We start from the raw sequence: 19,756 nt of genomic DNA, 5'->3' as shown, positions 1-19,756 counted from the left end.
AGACAGTTATTTACCTTGCTCGTTGCTTTATCTTCAGCATGGAATACAGAGCCTGGAATTTAGAAGGGGCTGCTTAAGTACCTGATGAATCAAAAAAAAAAAAAAAATGAAGGGACGAAGGAATGAGTCCCCCCAGCCCTCCTCCCTTCTCTCAGCAAATGATTTGCATCCTGCTTCAGGAGAAAATTCAGGCCATCAAGTGTGCAAGACTAAATCAACCACCATCATTACCGTTTTTTAAAAAAGATTTATGTACTTAGTTTCACTTTTCTTATTTCCTCATGAGTCAAACATAGGAGGTGGGGAGATTAAGTATAGCACGATATCACCTAGTTTTTAATGGGCCATATCTCTATGTTCTACCCCAAAAGAACCTTTCCTTTCATACGGGCAGCTTCACGTAATCTAGATACAAATAGTAATTTATATTCCAGGAAAATGTAATTAAAATAGAATCTACTCGGACTTGCCCTGTGAGACAGGTTTTTCACAGCTCTGGAAGGAAGCTGCAAAGTATTGGTGTGGGGGTGGTTGGCTTGGAACTGGAGGTATCTGTGTGACCTCGGCGTGTGTGGTGGGGCACAGGGAGGGGAAGGTAGGGACAGGTGTATGTGCACACACACTTCCTAGCTCTGCCTTCTGAGGGAGCTTAGAAGCAATAACACACAGACGCTGCCTAAAAAGACCTAGGGTGCCGTAGAGAAGAGCTGATTCTGGAGATGAGACTGGGGAAGGACAAGGGGAGTCTGGAACATCTTCTTGAGCCAGAAAGTAGGGAAGTACTCAGAGAATGACAGGGACCTGTTAAAAGAAACAGGCACCAAAGTGAATGGGCTCCTACTGGCCAAAACCTGGAACCACGGGAGCAATCAAGTAAGTGATGTCAGTGACATAGTCCCCCAAATAAAGTAAGAATCTAGGGGTCCATACTGATCTCAAATAGAAGTGGAGAAGGAAAAGCTCTTCCTTATTGTGGAATGACAATTAAGAAATACGGAAGGAGCAATGAGAGTTAGAAAATGATCCGTGCATGGGAAAACTGGAAACTGAAGGTGGGACAAGGAACAGGGTATTCACACGGCCGCAAAGTGTCTCCCCACAAATTACTTAGTAGTTACAAAGTGAAAGACAAAGACAAATTGTATGGGAGAGAAACGCTGTGACCCCTTACACCAGATGCTCAAGGTTAACGTCTCCACTACCGACACAAACTGACTCATGTGCCTGGGACGGTTAATTTTGCGTATCAACTTGACTGGGCCATGAGATGCCCAGATATTCGGTCAGACAGTATCCTGGGTGTGTCTGTGAGGGTGTTCCTGGGTGACAGCAACATTAGAATCAGTCCACTGAGCAGAGCGCTCTCCCCAGTGTGGGGGCCCTCATCCAATCCAGAAGGCCTGATGAGAATGAAAGGGTGAGGAAGAAACAACGCTTTGTCTCTCAGCCTGATGGTCTCTGAGCTGGGACACAGATCTTTTCCTGCCCGCATATCCAAGCTCAGACTAGAACGTGCACCGCTGGCTCTCCTGAGACCCCAGCCTGCCGACTGCAGAGTTTGAACTCCTCAGCCTCCATAACCTCTCTATTTCCTTAAAGGAAACTATCGTCCTCTATGTGAGAATATAAACACACACACATTCTACTGGTTGTTTTTCTCAGGAGCAGCCGGACTAATACAGATTTTGTGCCAAGAGTGGTTGCAGACAGACAGGATTTTAAGAATGAGGTTTCTGAGTTAGTTCTAGAGTTTCTGGAAATGGCTTTCTGATCGTATTTTTAAAAACTTGAGAGAGGGAGCGCACGAGCAGGCATGAGCAGGAGGGGCAGAGGGAGAGGGAGAGAGAATTTCAAGCAGACTCCCCACTGAGTGCACGGCCTGATGTGGGCCCCGATCCCAGGACCCTAAGATAATGACCTGAGCTGAAGGCAGACAGCTGAGCCACCCAGGCACCCCTGCATGGGATACTCATAATTAATCTTATCTAAGAAGTCAGGAGCTGGATTGCGCATGTATTTGCGAAGATATCTGGAAAACTAGCAAATTCATGAGGTTGGCTGGTAACTCCCCACGTCACTAGACAAAAGGATAAATTTAAAGAAGGGCCCAAGGATTCAAATCCTAGCTCAAGTGTGCAAAAGTCCCTAAAAGCTTCTGTGTGTGCCCTGAAGGACAGCCTTATTTCCTGGAGCTACAGGCCTTAGAACACAGATAAAAACAGTGCCTCCAGATATGAAGCCGTGAGGACACCCCCCCCCGCCATGGTATCCGCCCCAACACATACAACCTGAATTAATTAGGAGGAATCATAAAAGAAACCTACACGGAAGGACATTCTACATAATAACCGGGGAATTTCACAGGCAAGAAAAAGGAAAGGCTCAATGAGAGCCCGCATTTTAAGCAATTAAAGAGACATAACCAATAAATGTGAGGCACACTCCTAGGAAGGTTCTTGGAGTTCTTGCGTTCTTCTATAAATGTGAAATTATATCAAAATATAAAGTTGCTAATTAAAAAAATCCAGGCCTCCAGTAGGTTTAGATCTTTTTAAAAGATGTTTTTATTTCTTAGAGAGAGATCATGCGTGTGAGCACAGACTGGGAGAGGGGCAGAGGCAGAGGGAGAGAGCGTCCTCGAGCAGACTCTCCACTGAGCAGGGAGCCCGAGGTGGGGCTGGACCCCAGGACCCCAGGACCCTGAGACTGCGACCTGAGCATAAGTAAAGAGTTGGATGTTTAACTGACTGAGCCACCCAGGCACCCCAGATTTTTATTTATTCATTTTGAACAGGCAATATAGACTCCTAGTAAAAGATTCAGAAGATAGAAATGATCAGAGAGTAGAAAGTGCTTCTCATTTTCCCACAGCGTCCCTTGCCAGAGGCAGCCACTGCTATTGGTTTTCTGTGAATTCTTCTAGAAATAGGTCTGGTGTGCATGCGTGCGCATGTGCGCACGCACGCACACACACACACAGTCTTTTTTACATGAATATTTTTTCTCTAATTAAAACATGTGTCTTGGCGATAGTTTCATATAAGTAAATAGAGAAAAACCTCATTTTTTCTGCCTGCGTGGTATTTCATTTCATGGGTGAAGACGAAATAACATATTTAATTATTTGTTATGTGATCTATGTATTTGTTGTTGTATTGTTATGTAATTCATATTACCTATAATTAAAGTTATATAATTATTTTTGTTGCACTGTTATGTAATTTATGTATTATGTAAGTTATATAATTTAATAATCCATATTGGACTTTGAGGTTGTTACTATCTTTTCTACTATGAACAATGCAACCATAAGTACAATGGCATCTTATTTCTTTGTGCATACATGTACATATTGCTATAGAACACATTTCCAGAGTTAAAGTTGCCAGGTCAAAGGATACATGCAATTTAAATTTGTGAATTTTTGTCAAGTTATTCTCCAGAGAGGCTGGCTGCAGCGATTCGTACTTTCAACTACAGTTTGTTTGCTGGGTGTGGGTTTTTAAACCAACGATGCTGGCCGATTTCAAAATGACAGCTTATAATGCAGTTTTAATTTCAAAGTACATAAAACTTTGACCCCTTTCTTTATCGATGTACCAAACTTATGCAATGCTCGTTAGCTTACTGCCAGCTTCCAACAAGCTCCGTTCACTTTCCCTAGTTCTTAGATGAGACTTTCTCCCAAGAGTGAAGGCATCTTGTTGTTGCTGCTTCTGGCAAAATCATGGTCTCCCTGAGATGGAATTAATCCATTTAACCCCCTTTGTTAGACTGCACCATCCTGAAGTGGGCAGGGACTATTTGTTAGAAAGATTAGGAGTGTCAGAGTCCTCCAGCCCTGGAGCCCTAGGTTTGAATCCTGGCTCTGCTAGTTACTGATTGTGTGCGTTCATAATCATCTGAGTAACTAGTAAGTGCCATGTGCCAGGCACTGTGCCAAGAGCCTGAGCTACAAAGAAGAATAAGGCACGGTATTATTATGCCAGAGCCAGAAACAGACAATGCCCTGAAGTAAGCACAATGACAGAGGATTGAAAATTGACCTATTTTTAAATTTTCAACTTTTATTTTTTAAAAGATTTTATTTATTTATTTGACAGAGAGAGATCACAAGTAGGCAGAGAGGCAGGCAGAGAGAGAGAGAAAGAGGAGGAAGCAGGTTCCGGCTGAGCAGAGAGCCCGATATGGGGCTTGATCTCAGGACCCTGAGATCATGACCTGAGCCGAAGGCAGAGGCTTAACCCACTGAGCCACCCAGGCATCCCTAAAATATTTTTTATTTGTGAGAAAGAGACAGAGAGAGAGCATGAGCATAAGTTGGGGGGAGGGGCAGGAGGGAGAAGCAGACTCCCCGTGGAGCAGGGAGTCCATTGTGGGGCTCAGTCCCAGGACCCCTGGGATCACGACCTGAGCTGAAGGCAGACATTCAACCATTGAGCCACCCAGGCACCCCTAAAAATGACACGTTAAAAAAATGTATAATTTCCCTCTGGCTCCCATTCTGTTTCTCTCTTGCTCTTGTATGCATGAGCTTGGGGGCTAACACGCACCTCCCCACCCCCCACATCATACTGCTTTAGAAAAGATTTAAGGCAATAACAAAGAAAAGATGCTATGGAAGCTCAGAAAAAAAGGATACCCAGCCTGGTTTTAGGAGCAGGAGGGTTCAAAGAAGATATCCAAAAATTAAATTTCCTGACATCTGAATTACTTAAGGGAGTTTATACTCTCCAAGCAGGTAGATCTAGGCACTTCTTGACTTATTCTGCCTTATGAGCACCTGAAACAAGATGCTTTACTTTGCCTTTTTCTCAATATACTGAATGAAGGCTCGAAAGAGAACGTTTGAGGAGACAACCCAACAGTGCAGCAGCAGTTGACCCTGGCACCGAGCTCCCGGGACAGTTCCACGAGACAAGACGCTCCGCTCCCGGGAGCACTCACGCACAGTGACACGAGGTCCTCCTTCATTATGAGCAGTACTGCCAGCCGTCCGGACGGCAGTCATGGCCCTTCTCCCTTCAGGTCCCCTTGTCCGGGGCGCCACACCTGTGCTATGTCGCGTTCACCCTCATGGCGACACGGCTGTCTCTGGTTTGCGTGCTGGATTGCCATCCAGCTTGGCACCGTGTCCAGAAGGGGTTCTCCTAGTAGTTCACAAGGGCCTTCTGAAGTCAGAAAACCTCCCACAGGAATGGTCAGGCTTTCCACAGGACACAGGAAACTTGGGAGGGCCATGGGCAGGGGTTCAGCTCTCTGGGTTCTTTTTTCCAGAGCCATCTCTCCTCATGTGAGATGGAAGCAGCACAAAAGCTAGTTAACCAGAAAGTGTGGTCAGGAGAGGCCTGGCTGAATTATTTTACCTTTTTCTTTCTTTCCTTTTTTTTCTTTCTTTCTTGTAATAAAAAACAAAAAACAAAAACAAAACAAAACAAAACAAAACAACCCCAAACCCTATGTTCCATAAATACATTTTTAGAGAATGCTTGCTTTTTCTTTTTTTAAAAGATTTTATTTATTTATTTGACAGAGAGAGATCACAAGTAGGCAGAGAGGCAGGCAGAGAGAGAGGAGGAAGCAGGCTCCCTGCTGAGCAGAGAGCGTGACGCGGGGCTCAATCCCAGGACCCTGGGATCATGACCTGAGCTGAAGGCAGAGCCTTTAACCCACTGAGCCACCCAGGCACCCCCAAGAATGCTTGCTTTTTCAAAACATATTTCTATTATAATAGTAAGACATGCCTTGTAGAGAAGTACTAACTCTAAAAGTTCTTAACTGCTGTCTTTAGTTTTCTCTGTAGTCACTTGTTCATTCATTCAGGAGTTACAGCGCCCACGTTCCAAGCACTGTTCTGGGAGCCATGGTGGAGGGATGAACAGGCACAGCTGTCTCCCACCTAATTCAGGGTCATGAGAAGGACAGCCACTGACTGGGCTCCAGGAAGAGGCAACAGAACGTGCAGTGCAGGACACAGGACCACAGGACAGAGGAGCACGAGGGCTGCGTGGGCAGAGGCGGGTAGGAGAGACAGGCAGTGTCATGGGGTTCTGCACGGTATCTCAGGGGCAGAGTTTAAGTGCTGATCACATTTGCCTTTTGCAAGCCCTGTGACTTCAGGCTGCAAAGGACCGAGGGCCTGGCAGTAGAGCCACAAGGAGGCCACCGCCTGGGTCCTGGGAAGGGATGGCTGGGGCTCCGGTTGGGGTGGTAAGCTGGGTCTGAGATTCCTTAGGGAGAGCCAAGGGGAGATGCTGCTTATTCTTCTTTCTCTTGTAAGCTTATTAAACCTGACCCTTTGGACACAAAGGGGCCAGTGCCCAGGATGGCAGACACAGAGTATCAAGAGCACAGGGAGGGAGACCTGAAATCCCACCTGTCACCAAAGGCACCTGCTCTGTGGCCCAGGAAGTCACAAGACATATTCGGGTTTTATTTTAATTTTTTTAACACCTGAATTTGATCATGTCGTTACTCAGCAATTCTACCTTCCTGGTATAAGGAATTAGCAGAAACACCTTCCCCACCTGAGGGCAAACTACTGAGGTCCCAGACAGTGTAGTTAAAACACACTACTAATAATACGATGGCTCCTTCTTAGCACACTAAATTCTTGACCATAAAAGCCAATTTTTTCCCCAAATACCACTGTTCATTTACCCAGCAAAAGGAAACAGAACATTTTATACTCTATGTCAATGGAAACAAGATACGTGTCGAGGATATAAAACATAATCTGTCAGACAAGGCACAGCAAATCATGCCCACAAACCCAGCAGCTGGGCTGACCTCTGGAAAGGGGCTGCTTTTCAGTTCTTGTTGGTTTGTCTTCTGGGGGTTTCGGAAAAGGGTTCAACCTCCAAGTCTATCAGTGCAGTGAGAAGGACATAGGTCATTCACAGGGCACTCAGTCAGCCGGTCGCTTTGACAGGAGAGTCTCTGTGACAGCGGACAGCGACGGGGGATATCAGGACTCGCCCACACTGGGTGGGCAACTCAGTTGAGGGAGGGACCGTAACTTACCACTGTTGGGAATGAATCCGGAAACGGCTTCGTGTTGACCTAGCCAGGAAAGCCGTTCTTTTCCTGAGATCATAAAATGTTCGTAAGCTTACCAAACCCGCACCAGGGTAGGCAGGTGGCCCTGGTCTCCATTTGCCACCCTATCGCTTCTAAATAGTCTTGAATTATTTGACTGACTGATCGATTTACCTAAAATCCTAGTGAAGGAAATACAGAGCCTGGTGAGCTGGACCACAGCAACACCACGCTCAGGGATCGTCAGAGTCCTCAGGAACTACAGAGCGTCAGACTAATAGACGGATGGTTAAACACTCACATACATTTCAAATCAGTGAAACAATGAAGACATTATGTATTTTACAACGTTAGCATACGAATAAATCACAATAGCATTATTTAGCTATGAGATGCTGAGTGTCTAATGATGATACACATGAAGATCTGGATCAAAACGTAAGAATGAAACTTAGCCTCTTAGTAACACAACACTGTATTTTCTCTTCCGGTTTACAAGTGATATATACAATTTTGCCAACCTGAGGTTCAACTTTTACATATATATTCCTTCCCATCCATTTCCCTTAAAAATGATTCCCTATTAGGGGTGCCTGGCTGACTTAGTGGGTTAGGCATCTGACGCTTGATCTGGGCCGACGTCATGATCTCAGGGTTGCGGGATGGGGCCCTGCACCCAGCTCCACACTCAGCATGGGGCCTGCTTGAGATTCTCTTCCTCTGCTTCTGCTCATGCTCTCTCTCTAAATAAATAAATACAATCTTAAAAAAAAATTTCCCATTATATTAGCGATTTGGCTCCCTGGCATGCCTAGGGAAGTGGTTAAGTGCATTCTGCCTTAACCAAGGGGTTAGCCTACTTATAAACCAGCGCTGCTCAGGAAAATGGATGAGACCGAGGCCTGAGCCAAAAAACCCTTTGGCAGAAATGCACAATTACATGAACTGGTAAAAATTATGCATTTTGAATACTATAAACCACTTGTACCACAGTTCTGAGCACTCTTTTAAAAATAAGAAGATCGCCTCACACATGTCTGAGGACTGTAACTAAACAGGATGCCTTCACATTCTTACCCCATCCTGACCCTCTGATAGGAAGCCTCTTCACCTCAGGCTATACTTAAATATTCAGTTCTCTGGGTGACAGGAAACCTAAAGGGTTCACCCCATCCCTCTGCCTCATTTAGTGAGTGACAGAAAATGTAACCAATAGACCAGATCATTTTTTTTAAAATTGTAATTCCTTATGCCAATTTTCCTAACATATGAGGTTCTGCTACAGTTACAGCAAGGTTTTTCTGGGTGTAACTGAGATGTGGGACAACCAGACAGGGAGCTTTGGGTACAAGCTGGGCAGCAGCTGCAGCAGGAAACATGGACAAGAAATAAATGGTTACATAGTCAGGTGGCTGGGTTCTTTCCATTTCGGCTACTGCGACAACACCCGTTCTCAGTGCAGAAAGCAAAGTCACACTAAGCTCCTATTTATTGCGCCAAGGAGTGCATCAGGGGATTTTCATGCATGTTGTCAATTGTAAGTTTATTAAATGTTAACAGAAACGTTTCCAAACCTCCTTTTGTTGACATCACATGTCCAGTTACAGGCGAAAAACTACCACACGTGTAAACTGATCACCCAACCATCATCTCCACTCTGAGAAATCTCAATTACAAGCACAGCTTGCACTGGTCTGGGAGGGCCATCTATTTCTCCTACAGAATGGATTGTGTAAGAACGGGACAGCTGGAAAGCTTCCCAGATGCTCCAAAGTTCTGTGTTTGGCTATTGTTTCTGTTGGGTGAACTAGCAGCTACCCCAGAACTGAGCAGAGGATTTAAAACCAGCAAAAAAAATTTACTGAATGAATGAATGAACACATGAGTGGCCAGAAACTGTCAGCTAGGTTCTATGGCTTTGTCAGAAGTCTCAAACACCCAACAAGGCCACATTTCCTTAAGTAAAGCTTAAAAATTTGTATTATCCTTATACTTCTTACATTTGGCACTTTCTTTTGGTTTGACGTTGGAAGATGTTTTGTTTTGGTTTTGGTTTTTCTTTTTTTTTTTTTTAATTTTTAATTTTTTATAAACATATATTTTTATCCCCAGGGGTACAGGTCTGTGAATCACCAGGTTTACACACTTCACAGCACTCACCAAAGCACATACCCTCCCCAATGTCCATAATCCCACCCCCTTCTCCCAAACCCCCTCCCCATGTCCACAATAGCCAAACTGTGGAAAGAACCTAGATGTCCATCAACAGATGAATGGATCAAGAAGATGTGGTTTTGGTTTTTCTAAACAACCTTGCTTGTGTCTAGAGAGGAGTTCACTTCCTTTCCCCTTTCAGCACTGCAGAACTTGTCACTTAGGGGGGCCTTGCTTTAGGACAATGGACAGCAGCCTCAGGGGCAGGAGGAGGTTAAAGGAGCACACTTATGATGTCAACGCTGGGAGTGTCTGGGGGCATGCCGAGTTTTCACTGTGCGAATCTGGTAATACTGTCACTGCTCTGATGCCGCAGACCCTAAAGGAAGATCTGGAGGGTCAGACGGCATCCCTGAGTGAAATACCCGAAGCTATTACCTGGAGCGCCTCAAGAATGGCTGTTAGTTCTGGGACGGAGTTGTAATGGTAAGGAAAAGGAAGCTGAATTTGAAGGGGCCTAAAGAAGATATAAAAGGCAAATGACATCCATTATTACCACTCTGCAAAGGGTTTTTATTGTCCCATGATATAGGAGATGTTGCATTTTACAGCTTTATTCCCATATTGTACTCAAGTCTCCTGAGGGACCGTGAGCCAGATTCCTTTCAAATTCATTTTTACTTATTCCTAAGTACACTGCTGTGGTATCCAGGGGGAATTTTTACTAAGGGAGGAGGGACCTGGAATCATGAAGAGGTGAACTGTAAAAACCTCCAAGTATTAAACTGAATCATATTCAATTACAGAAAATCAACATATCCCAAAGACAAACCTGATACAGATACTCTGCTACTCTGCTTTATTCAGTCGGTCCTTCTGCACTCGTGAAAATAACCGAGTGCTGTCTATACTCAGGAATACCAGACATGAGGAAGTGAACTAAGAGGAGAAGAATGTGGTGGCAAAGAAAAGAGTCAAAAACTAAAAACAGATCAAATACACCAGGAAATGGAAAAAACAAATAATTTTCCCTATTTTTTCTTAGTTCCTAGAGCAGAAATTAAATCATTTTTATTGCTAGATCAAACTGAGAAAGGAATTTATGTAAATAGATCGGTTGCCAATTTAAGGCAAATATTATCACACTTATTTTTTTCAGTGTCACCGCAACCAGGATTGAATTCAGAGCTTCCCAGGCGGGTGAGAAAAGTTTAGTGGCCCCCAGAAAGCAGCTATCCTCCAGCTCAACCCTGCCCAGAAAACCGTTTCCCTAAACGTCTGTTAATATTGCATCTCACAAAGTAAAAGAAAAGCTCAGTCTACTTATCAATAGCATTATTTCCAGAGCTGTCCCTAAATTTTAAGTCCCACTGTTCTCTGTGAAAAAGGGACTGAAACTAAACAATGTGACCGAACAAGGAAAAAAATTAATATTCTGATTTTATAATTTCAGGAAATACTCTCTCTCAAGTTTGTGCTTATAATCCATCTAAGTTTAAAAAGTCAAGGGTTTGGCCAGTGTGGTCAGTGCATCCGGCAGAGCCAGGGCGGAGGACTGGGCTGGCTGGGTCTGTCCGCGGCCTGATGTCCCGCAGAGTAGGGGTGAAGCAGGCAGTCGCACCATGGGGAGATCAGTGACATTCAGAAGGACAGAGACAGTGGGTAAAATGGTAAGATGAAGGCAGCCAGGTCTCTCACAATTGCAGAAGGAACTCACCAATTTTGAAGAAGATTTAAACAAACCCTGTGAAGTCAGAGAGAAATGAGAGCTATTGGGGCGCCTGGGTGGCTCAGTGGGTTAAGCCTCTGCCTTCGGCTCAGGTCATGATCTCAGGGCCCTGGGATAGAGCCCCACATCGGGCTCTCTGTTCAGCACGGAGCCTGCTTCTCCCGTCCCCCAACCCCCCACCCCGCCTGCTTCTCTGCCTACTGTGATCTCTGTCAAATCAGTAAATGAAAATCTAAAAGAAAAAAAAAAGAAAGAAAGAAAGAAAAAAAGAAATGGGAGCTATCGGTATGAACTCACGGTGTTGAACACAAAGAAACAGAAAGGTCTATGCGCATCTGTATGTATGTGTCTCCCCCAGTGCACCACCCGCCGGACTATTTTCTGAGAAAGTCTAAAAGCAGTAACACACCAGCAGCGACAACACGCCCACTACCAATCTTGATTTCTTTCTTTCTTTCTTTTTTTTTGGGGGGGAAGATTTTATTTACTTATTTGAGAGGCAGAGAGATAGTGAGACAGAGTAGGAGCAGGGAGCAGAGGGAGAAGCAGACTCCCCACTGAGCACGGAGCCTGCCTCGGGGCTGGATTCCAGGACCCTGGGATCCTGACCCAGCAGAAGGCAGACGCTTAAGGGAGACTGAGCCACCCAGGCACGCCCCTCCCTCCCCATCTTGATTTCTAAATGCCACACTAAGACTGAACCAATGTTTTTTAGAGAAATGGCTGATTTCATCACCAGGATGGGAAAAAAGCACAAGATGAGCCTGGAATCTTACTGAGCCAGAAAATAAGGAAGTTCTTAAAGACCGACAGGGACATATCAAAAGATATTGCTGCCAGCTGAAAGGGGCTTCCACGGGCAAATCTAGGCCAAATAGTTTCACTTTATTTGGGAACAGAAGGAGAATGAGTTTTGTGGTTGACTATCTTCGTCCTCTGTCATGGCTCTGTGGACTCTACAGGTTTTATCCTGACTGGCCTTCTAGGAGACACATACCATCGATTAGACCAAAGCGCGGGGCTAAACTGGCACAAATCCACTACCACAAATGAACAAACAGCTTGGATTTGTTGCATGTTTCAAATAGCTAATATGCTGGTGCCTGCACATCAGCAAATACGTGTACATTTTGCTAATAAGGTCTTTCTTTAGATTTAGAGAGGCAATGCCTTTATTTATGCTTTGAATGAGTTCTTATGGCAGGCCCTAAAAGTGGATGCAGAAATAAATTGTTTTGGTTATTAATGGATACAAACATATTTTTTCCAAGTTTTGTCCTTAATATCAACTAGAGGAAAGAAAAAAAATTTTTTGCTGGAAAGTAACTTGTAAGACATGGTATCAATTAGGCTGGTCTTAAATGTTTCCTTTCCTCAAATTCTGACTAAAAGATTAATCACTTAGGGAAGAAACATCTTCACTGTTGACAATCTGTGGCTGAGAGTTAGCTATGACTTTTAAAAATAAATTTCATATTTAAATAACTACAAACTTAAAAGTTATAAGAAGAGCATTAAAAAACTTCCAACTATCTTTCTCTCAGATTGTTAATATTTTCACATCTGTCCTATTCTCAAATATGTATGTATGTATATGCATGCAAATATATACACACCCATACTAAATATTTATTTATATAGATCATAATAACCTACTTTTCTAAGATGGACCAGCTTATTACAGCCACAGGATTATACCGCTGACCCTCGAGCGACACGGGCTTTAATTGCGTAGGTCTGCTTACACAGATTTTTCATAGTACAACACTGTAAATGTATTTTCTCTGCCTTATGATTTCCTTCATGACATTTTTTCTCTAGCTTACCTTGCTGTAAAAATACAGTATAAAACACATATAGCATGCAAAATATTTGTTAATCAACTACCTATATTATCAGAAAGGTTTCTGATCAACAGTAGACTATTAGTAGTTAAGTTTTGGGGAGTCAAAGTTTTACCTGGGTTTTCAACTGCATGGGGAGAATCAGTGCCCCAAGCCCCATGTTGCTCAAGGGTCAACTGTGTATCATTTTGTTCTTCAGATGATACATAATTTGAGTTAGGAAAGGGAGCTGATGATGTGGCCCTGGTAAAGCTGGAGGTTTTGTTCTGGCAAGCCTTGGCTCTGACATACACTAATTCCATAATCAAAGGAAGCTGTCCACGGAAGCCAGGCAGGCAACACAGGTAACGGAAGCAGAAACGAACTGCACAGGACATGGAGGGCACTGCACCAGCACGCGCCCTATATAAGCGAGTAGCTATTCATCTCGTAGATGGTCTCTATTTTGAAATGTATACCAAGCTGTGCCAGAATTTTTCATTTTTTCAAGAGAAGCTAGAGAGAGTGCTTTTTAAAGGGACATTATCCAATTTTCAAGCGGGACTCATGTTTAAAGAAAATAAGCCTGGTTTGGGGGAGAAAACATACACATAGTCATTGGTCACTTACACACAGCTCACCACACGACCAGCTGACAGGTGTAATAATAATTTCTGGTGATGACTAACAGAATATTCTGATACCATCAACAGGTAATAGACATTGTGCAAAACAATGAAAGAAGGAAAAAAAAAAAAGAACCACCCTGCCCTAGGATCCTGAGTCAGTTCTCTTGCAAAGGAAGTGATGCAATACCAACTGCACGCAGGAGAATTAAAACAGGAGGACCGAGCTGGCGAGGATTAAACCCATGTTACACAACAACATCTGCAAAACAGAGCTCTTGAGATGAACCTTCCTGAGTACTGCTACTTACAAAGAAGCCGGTTCACACGCAGTAGTTGCAAAGAAATCTGGTACGATTCAGAAGAACAAAAACTCTTGTTTTTAATTTCTTTAATCTTTAAGGAAAGAGCCCCAGCAAGGAAGTACCCTTGGCATTTAAAGGCTGACCTTAAGATTCATCTGGTAAAATCAGTACTTAGATGCTATTAATCAGTCTAATGTTCAAGTTTACTTTTGGCTTCTAGAACAATTCATCAACTAGTTAATCAAGATACTACAATTACTCATAAAATCGATCCAATTTCTATTTTCAAGCATCTGAACATCTCTTAGGAAGTATTTCAAGGCCCACCATATCTATAAGGCTCTCCGTGGCATCTCTAGCCTGAAGGCTCTCCCTCCCTCCACAGGAGGTTGAGGCTGATTGCTGTCTCTACAATTTATTCATCAATTAATCGGATGCTGCCTGGGGGCATCTCCACTCTTACTCTTTGAAACTGTTTAATTTGCCATCGCTATTTAATATATAATATTTCAAGCGTCCCTCTATTTCTTTATTAAAAACTAAACACTGTTACTCTGAGGGCTCCAGTCTGCCCATTGCTGGTTGCTTAGTCTGTGCGAAGTACAGAAATAGAGAATGTTTAGAAACTTTTGCAGCAATTTGACATCACGGTGACAGCCAAGGGGGAGATGAGTGAACTCATCTTGTTCGACAAAGTACAGACCACTGCGGATGCTGCTAAATTGTCCCCGTGAGGTTGTGTGTGACACAGGCTGGACACCAGTGACCCACAGTGGGAACATGTTACAATGTATAAAATCCATCAGGCTAGTTTAGCAACTCTAGTGGAGAAGTGCATAAAAACCCCAGAAAGTGTAAGCGTTTATTTTCATTACTTGTTAGGTTTACAATCATCTAAATTTTTAACAAGGCCTGTTTTAAATTTATAGTTTAGCCCTATTAGCTACACTAGGGAAATAAAATTTGTATTACTTATTTTTAATCCAATTTAACTTAATCCCTAATCCTTGGCCAAACCACCTTCACAGCCTTTTTTGTCTGGAAAAGACCCATCTTTTCTGAATGTAGCAGTCACAGTGAACTGAAGAGCATGGTGAAGGCAGGTGCAGAGAGGCGACGACCCAGAGGGTGCTAACCAGGGTGGGCTCCGAGGTGTCAGTCTCTCACATACTGAGGCTGGTTTGGGAGCCAACACTGATGACTGATGAAGCAGTAAGACCGTCAAAAGGAGGTAGCATTTACACAAAACATAAAGAGATAACCTTAAAACCAAGAGAATTCGTTGAAAGAAAAAGTACAAACTTGAAGGCTGACATACAAGGCAGACTCTAACGCTGGTCAAGGCGGCCCATCAGGACATCGAGGTTGGAAGTGGGGCGGTCCAGAGAAGCGCTGGCCTTGGACCTCTCTGGGAGGCCACTGCTCTCTGTTCAGGCTCTGGAGTCTCCCTGAGACACAAGAGCTCAAACCACATCGGTCTTTTTGGACCATACATAACTTCAGGAATTAAGCTGTCCTCTGAGAGTTTGATGAGAGATGGGAAAGCATGATTATAAAAGTAATCTTATGCTACTCCACCCAGGGTGTTATATGCTGTTTACTTATTCAGTTAGTTTAAATGTGTATTTTTATGCCCCATTTGTAAATGACAATGTCTGGCTTTGTAGAAAGAGTGTGTTAACCTGTAAAAGCAAGCCTTCCTATTTTGAATGCCTAAAGAGACTAATAGACTTTTTAAATATTTCTCTTAAGGGTAAGTATTATGTCATCTGTTACTGCATTTTTATAGCTCACTGGGTGTTTGGCTTTCCAAGGCAATGCTAGTCAGTTCCTTGCTCGATATGAATGGATTACTTATTTCTTTGCCTGCCCTTTAGCTCCGGCATATTCAGGAAAGGAGCAGCACAGGGTAAATGGTGAATGGCATTTCCCATTTTACAACACTGCACACGCAAAGCCTAACAAAATAACATAAGGAAAGACAAACAGAGGTGGATTTTGTAATTCTCTCTTTTCTGTACATGTTTTATACCCATTCACATAGGGAAGCTATACAATAATTTCGCTTAAGGTAAGTTAACAACTGTACAATTCAGATTCCTCAAAAGTGAATTTTTCTTTTCACGAAGGACCTCGGAGTCAACCTAGACCGGACTGAAAAAAACCCACAAAAGTTAATGTACTTGAATTCTACTACAAATTACAGTGTTGAAGGCAGGTTAAACATTTCATTGTTGGGTTGAAAATATAAAAAATGGTAAAAGTATTCAGACAGGCTAAGCCTTCATCCCACTCTCCAGAAGTTTCTACTGTTCATCACTTCTTTTACATCCTTCCAGAAAACTTTATGTGCCTGTGCTCTGTTTGTACATGGCAGAGACACAGGTGTGACCCTAAACATTCCATCTCTTCTTCCCCATTCCACCCCTTCTTGGGGTTAGACAGGACCACATCATTAGTTCTGGCCGATAGCCATGGGACCTCCATACTCCTGAGCCGAAGCACAGAAAAGCCAGCGTGCACATTGCTGTGGGGACCGAGGAAGCTCTGTTTTGAGATGGCAGGACCACAGATCAGAGCAGCCTGAGCCCTCACTGGCTGCCTGCAGTCGCCCAGGCCTGCAGATGTTATGTGAGTGAGATGTAAGCCCTTGCTACGTTAAGCTGCTAAGACCTGGGGGTTGTTTGTGTGACTGAAGCCTAACTCCTCCTATCCTAATTCGGCAATCTTTCCATGCTGGCATCTCTGCATACCTCATTTTTCTAAACAACAGTACACATATGTCAAAACTGACGGGCCACTCATACTGGTGAACATTCAGGTTGCTCCTAGTTTTGTTGTTACTCTCGTTACTATAAACATGCTGTCCTTAACATCATCTTACACAGAGCTTGCTAACACATGCACAAATATTTCTCTAGAGGAAATGCCCTCAAGTAAAATTGCTGGGCACATAAGAGTATGTTGAAAAAATTTTCAAGTAAGTAATCCATCAATCATCACAGTTTGAAAGGAGCATAAAGAAATGCAATGGACGTTTCCTTCACACCCTAACCCACAACCTCTGGGGCTGTCCTCTAACTGTAACCAATGCTATCAATTTCCTATATCCTGTAAGAAAGTAGGTACATGGAAATGTTATACCTCTTATGTATATATGCAAATGTGTGCATGGATATGTATATACATGCAAATACCCATATGTATATTTAGGGTGGATTCTGAAAGATGTCTAAATCGCTCCTCAATGAGCATGCCTGCTTCTCCATACTGTTCTGGGCCCATTTGCTTTTTTTTTTTTTTTTTTTAAAGATTTATTTATTTATTTGAGAGAGACAGCATGCATGTACATGGGGGGGTGGGAGAGGGAGAGAGATAATCCCAAGCAGACTACCAGCTGAGCATGGAGCCCAACTCGGGGATCCACCTTGTGACCCTGAGATCAGGACCTGAGCTGAAACCGAGAGTCAGATGCGTAACTGACTGAGCCCCCCAGGTGATCTTTCGAGGGCTATTTTTAAAATAAGAGGCATTCATGCTGTGTTGCTGTGCTCAGCAGTAATACAACTACTACTATCTGGGTAGAACCTTCACGTTATCTTTTCTAACTTTTTTTTAAAGTAATCTCTACACCCAACATGGGGCTTGAACTCACAAGCCCAACATCAAGAGTCCACGCTCTCTGGACTGAGCCAGCCGGGTGCCCTGACCTTTCATATTATAGTAATAGAAGAGGTCCAGCTGTAATTGTCAGGTCAATTAATATCTATGTAGTATTTGCAAAACAAATTCACTGTGGTCAGGCTGCCCCAGAGGCAGGCTGAAACTAGTTAATGCTTCCTCTTGACCTAGTGGCAGTGGGAATGGACTGAGGAGGGGCTGGGAGTGATGTAGGACAGGCGAGACAAAGAAAGGCCAGTGGCATGCAGGTGAGTAGAAAGGTATGACCAGGAAATGGCCAGGAGATGGATGTGCTGAAGGTGCTCGCAAACACTTTGGGAGAGTGGCAGAACGGTGGACGTAGTGACCAGTAGGGACTGGTGTGATGCAGATTGCATCTGAAGGGCTGGGAGCCGTCAGCGAGAAATGCAGGGGGCAGGATATAAAGACACGACATTCGGAGCGCTCGGTTCGGTAACGGTATGTTGGCAGCTGGGCATCTTCGGTCACAACAGGAGAAGGGGTTTTCCCAGGTGAGTGAGCTCCCAAGAGCATGCTGGAAATGAGTATTTCTGATCACTAGTTTTCAGGATGATAATTTGGGGGAATTATCAGATTGAATCTATACTTTTAATGTGACTTTAAAGAACTCTGACCACGCATCACAACTTCCTGGGCTTGGGGATGGAAATATTTTGGTTTGGGAGATGTTTCGGTTTTTTTTTCTTTTTTGTAATTTAATAATTTTTATGGACTTTTAAAAAGTAAATCCACTGAATTATTTTGTTCTGTAAAATCAAAATTAAACTCTTTAAATTTTATTTATCTGTTTGTTTATTTATTTATTGACATAATCTCTACACCCAATTTGGGGCTTGAACTCACAACCCCAAGATCAAGAGTCACATGCTCTTCAGACTGAGCCAACCAGGCATCCCTGAAATCAACTTTTGTGGGAGATGGTTACCTGATTCTCAGTATTCCACTGAAGCCTTGGCACACAGATAGTGATGGAAGCAATGGCTTCACCCAAACAGAGGGGTTCCTTAAGTAGAGAAAGACAGCTCCTGAACAAGATGGGCGGAGAGGACAATGATGCTGGGAGAGCACGTCAGAATGGAGAACAGGAGAGGTGCAGAACCTTTGGGAGCTGAAGAGCAGCATTTTGTAATACATTTCAAATCAGAGATCTCTCCAACTGCCTGTGGACTACTTCCACGATGATGTCTCACAGGCACCTCGGACTCAGTCTGTTTAAAACAACACAATCAGGGGCACCTGGGTGGCTCCGTTGGTTAAGCATCTGACTCTTGATCACAGCTCAGGTCTCAATCTCAGGGTTGTAAGTTCAAACCCCAATAAAAATAAACAATAATTTACAAAACCTCAATCAAATCCCTGTCCATCAAACCTACTTGGCTTCTAGCCTCCACCAACTCCGTGAATGGCTACCTGATTAGCCGAGAAGAAGCTGGAAACCAGATGAGGCTCTTCTTTCCTGTCCCTATGTCCAGTCAGTGAGGATGCCATAGCTCCAGCCCTCACATCCATCCTCCATGCTCCAGCACCACTCCTCAATCTGACTTGATTTTCTACAATACGCACTAAATCCAGTTTTTCTGACTTCAATGTGACTCCCAATTCATTTTTAGATCTTTCCTACTCATCACAAAATATTTTGAACTCTGCAGCAGACATGGTATATTCTCTACCCAAATGCACCTCCAGCCCCACTTTCTTGGCCAGCGGAGCCCTGACTCTGCTCAGGAGTTCACTCCCCTCCCAACTCACTCCCAGTCATTTGCTCAGGGAATGGAATCTTTTCCCCAGCGGCAGGTAGATGGATCTTGGTTAGTCTAACTAAAACTGGGAATTCCAGTTCCCTTGTCAGCAACCAGATTAGGAAAGTTCCCTTGATCTGAGTGAAAATGAGGGGGAAGTCCTCTCAGGATACACACAGTGCCTGAATCTTTATCTTAACATGAGGGGAGCTAGCCTAAGAGGACAAGTCAAAATGCCAAGGGAACGGGAAGTCCTAGAGGACATGACTGAGCAATGGGGTTTTGCAACCCTGGATCCATCCTACCTCTAGACTTCTTGTTACAAAGAGAAAGAACTTCCCTTACTGTTTAGATCATTTTTATTTGGGTTTTCTGTCACTTGTAGCCAAAGCACCCTGCCAAGGGAAAAGCTGATAAGCTTAGCTTCGAAGGCTGAGTCTGAGTTCCTAGGGGACACTGGAGGGAAAACAACATGAAAGGGTGAGAGGAGAGGGTGCAGAGCTGCAGCCTCAGCCCAGAAGCGATACCGTGAGCTACAGAAGCGTGCCTGAGGTCACCAGGCCCCACTGAGATGGATGATGGCTGATAGTTACTCGGGGGGCTTCTTAGGTGGTGGCCCTGTTCGCTTGTATCAGAAGAA

The 19,756-nt window shown here is 43.8% G+C and overlaps 1 protein-coding gene across 2 annotated transcripts in view; it reads right to left on the bottom strand.

Annotated features, from left to right (window-relative positions):
- Positions 1 to 19,756, bottom strand: part of MYO1D (myosin ID) — a 340,193-nt gene that overhangs the window by 255,071 nt on the left and 65,366 nt on the right. Inside the window, exon 2 of one of the 2 annotated variants that reach the window (XM_004747083.3) lies at positions 15 to 81. The exons of the other annotated variant lie outside the window; for it this stretch is intronic. Coding sequence (XP_004747140.1) covers positions 15 to 40 — 26 coding nt within the window. The 5' untranslated portion in view covers positions 41 to 81. The remainder of the gene's footprint in view (positions 1 to 14; positions 82 to 19,756) is intronic. 2 annotated transcript variants of the gene reach the window in all.

Source organism: Mustela putorius, unplaced genomic scaffold, assembly GCF_011764305.1.
Source record: "Mustela putorius furo isolate JIRA1106 unplaced genomic scaffold, ASM1176430v1.1 tig00003962_pilon_pilon_pilon, whole genome shotgun sequence".
Lineage (NCBI taxonomy): Eukaryota > Metazoa > Chordata > Mammalia > Carnivora > Mustelidae > Mustela > Mustela putorius.
This window is presented reverse-complemented; position numbering and strand designations above follow the sequence as displayed.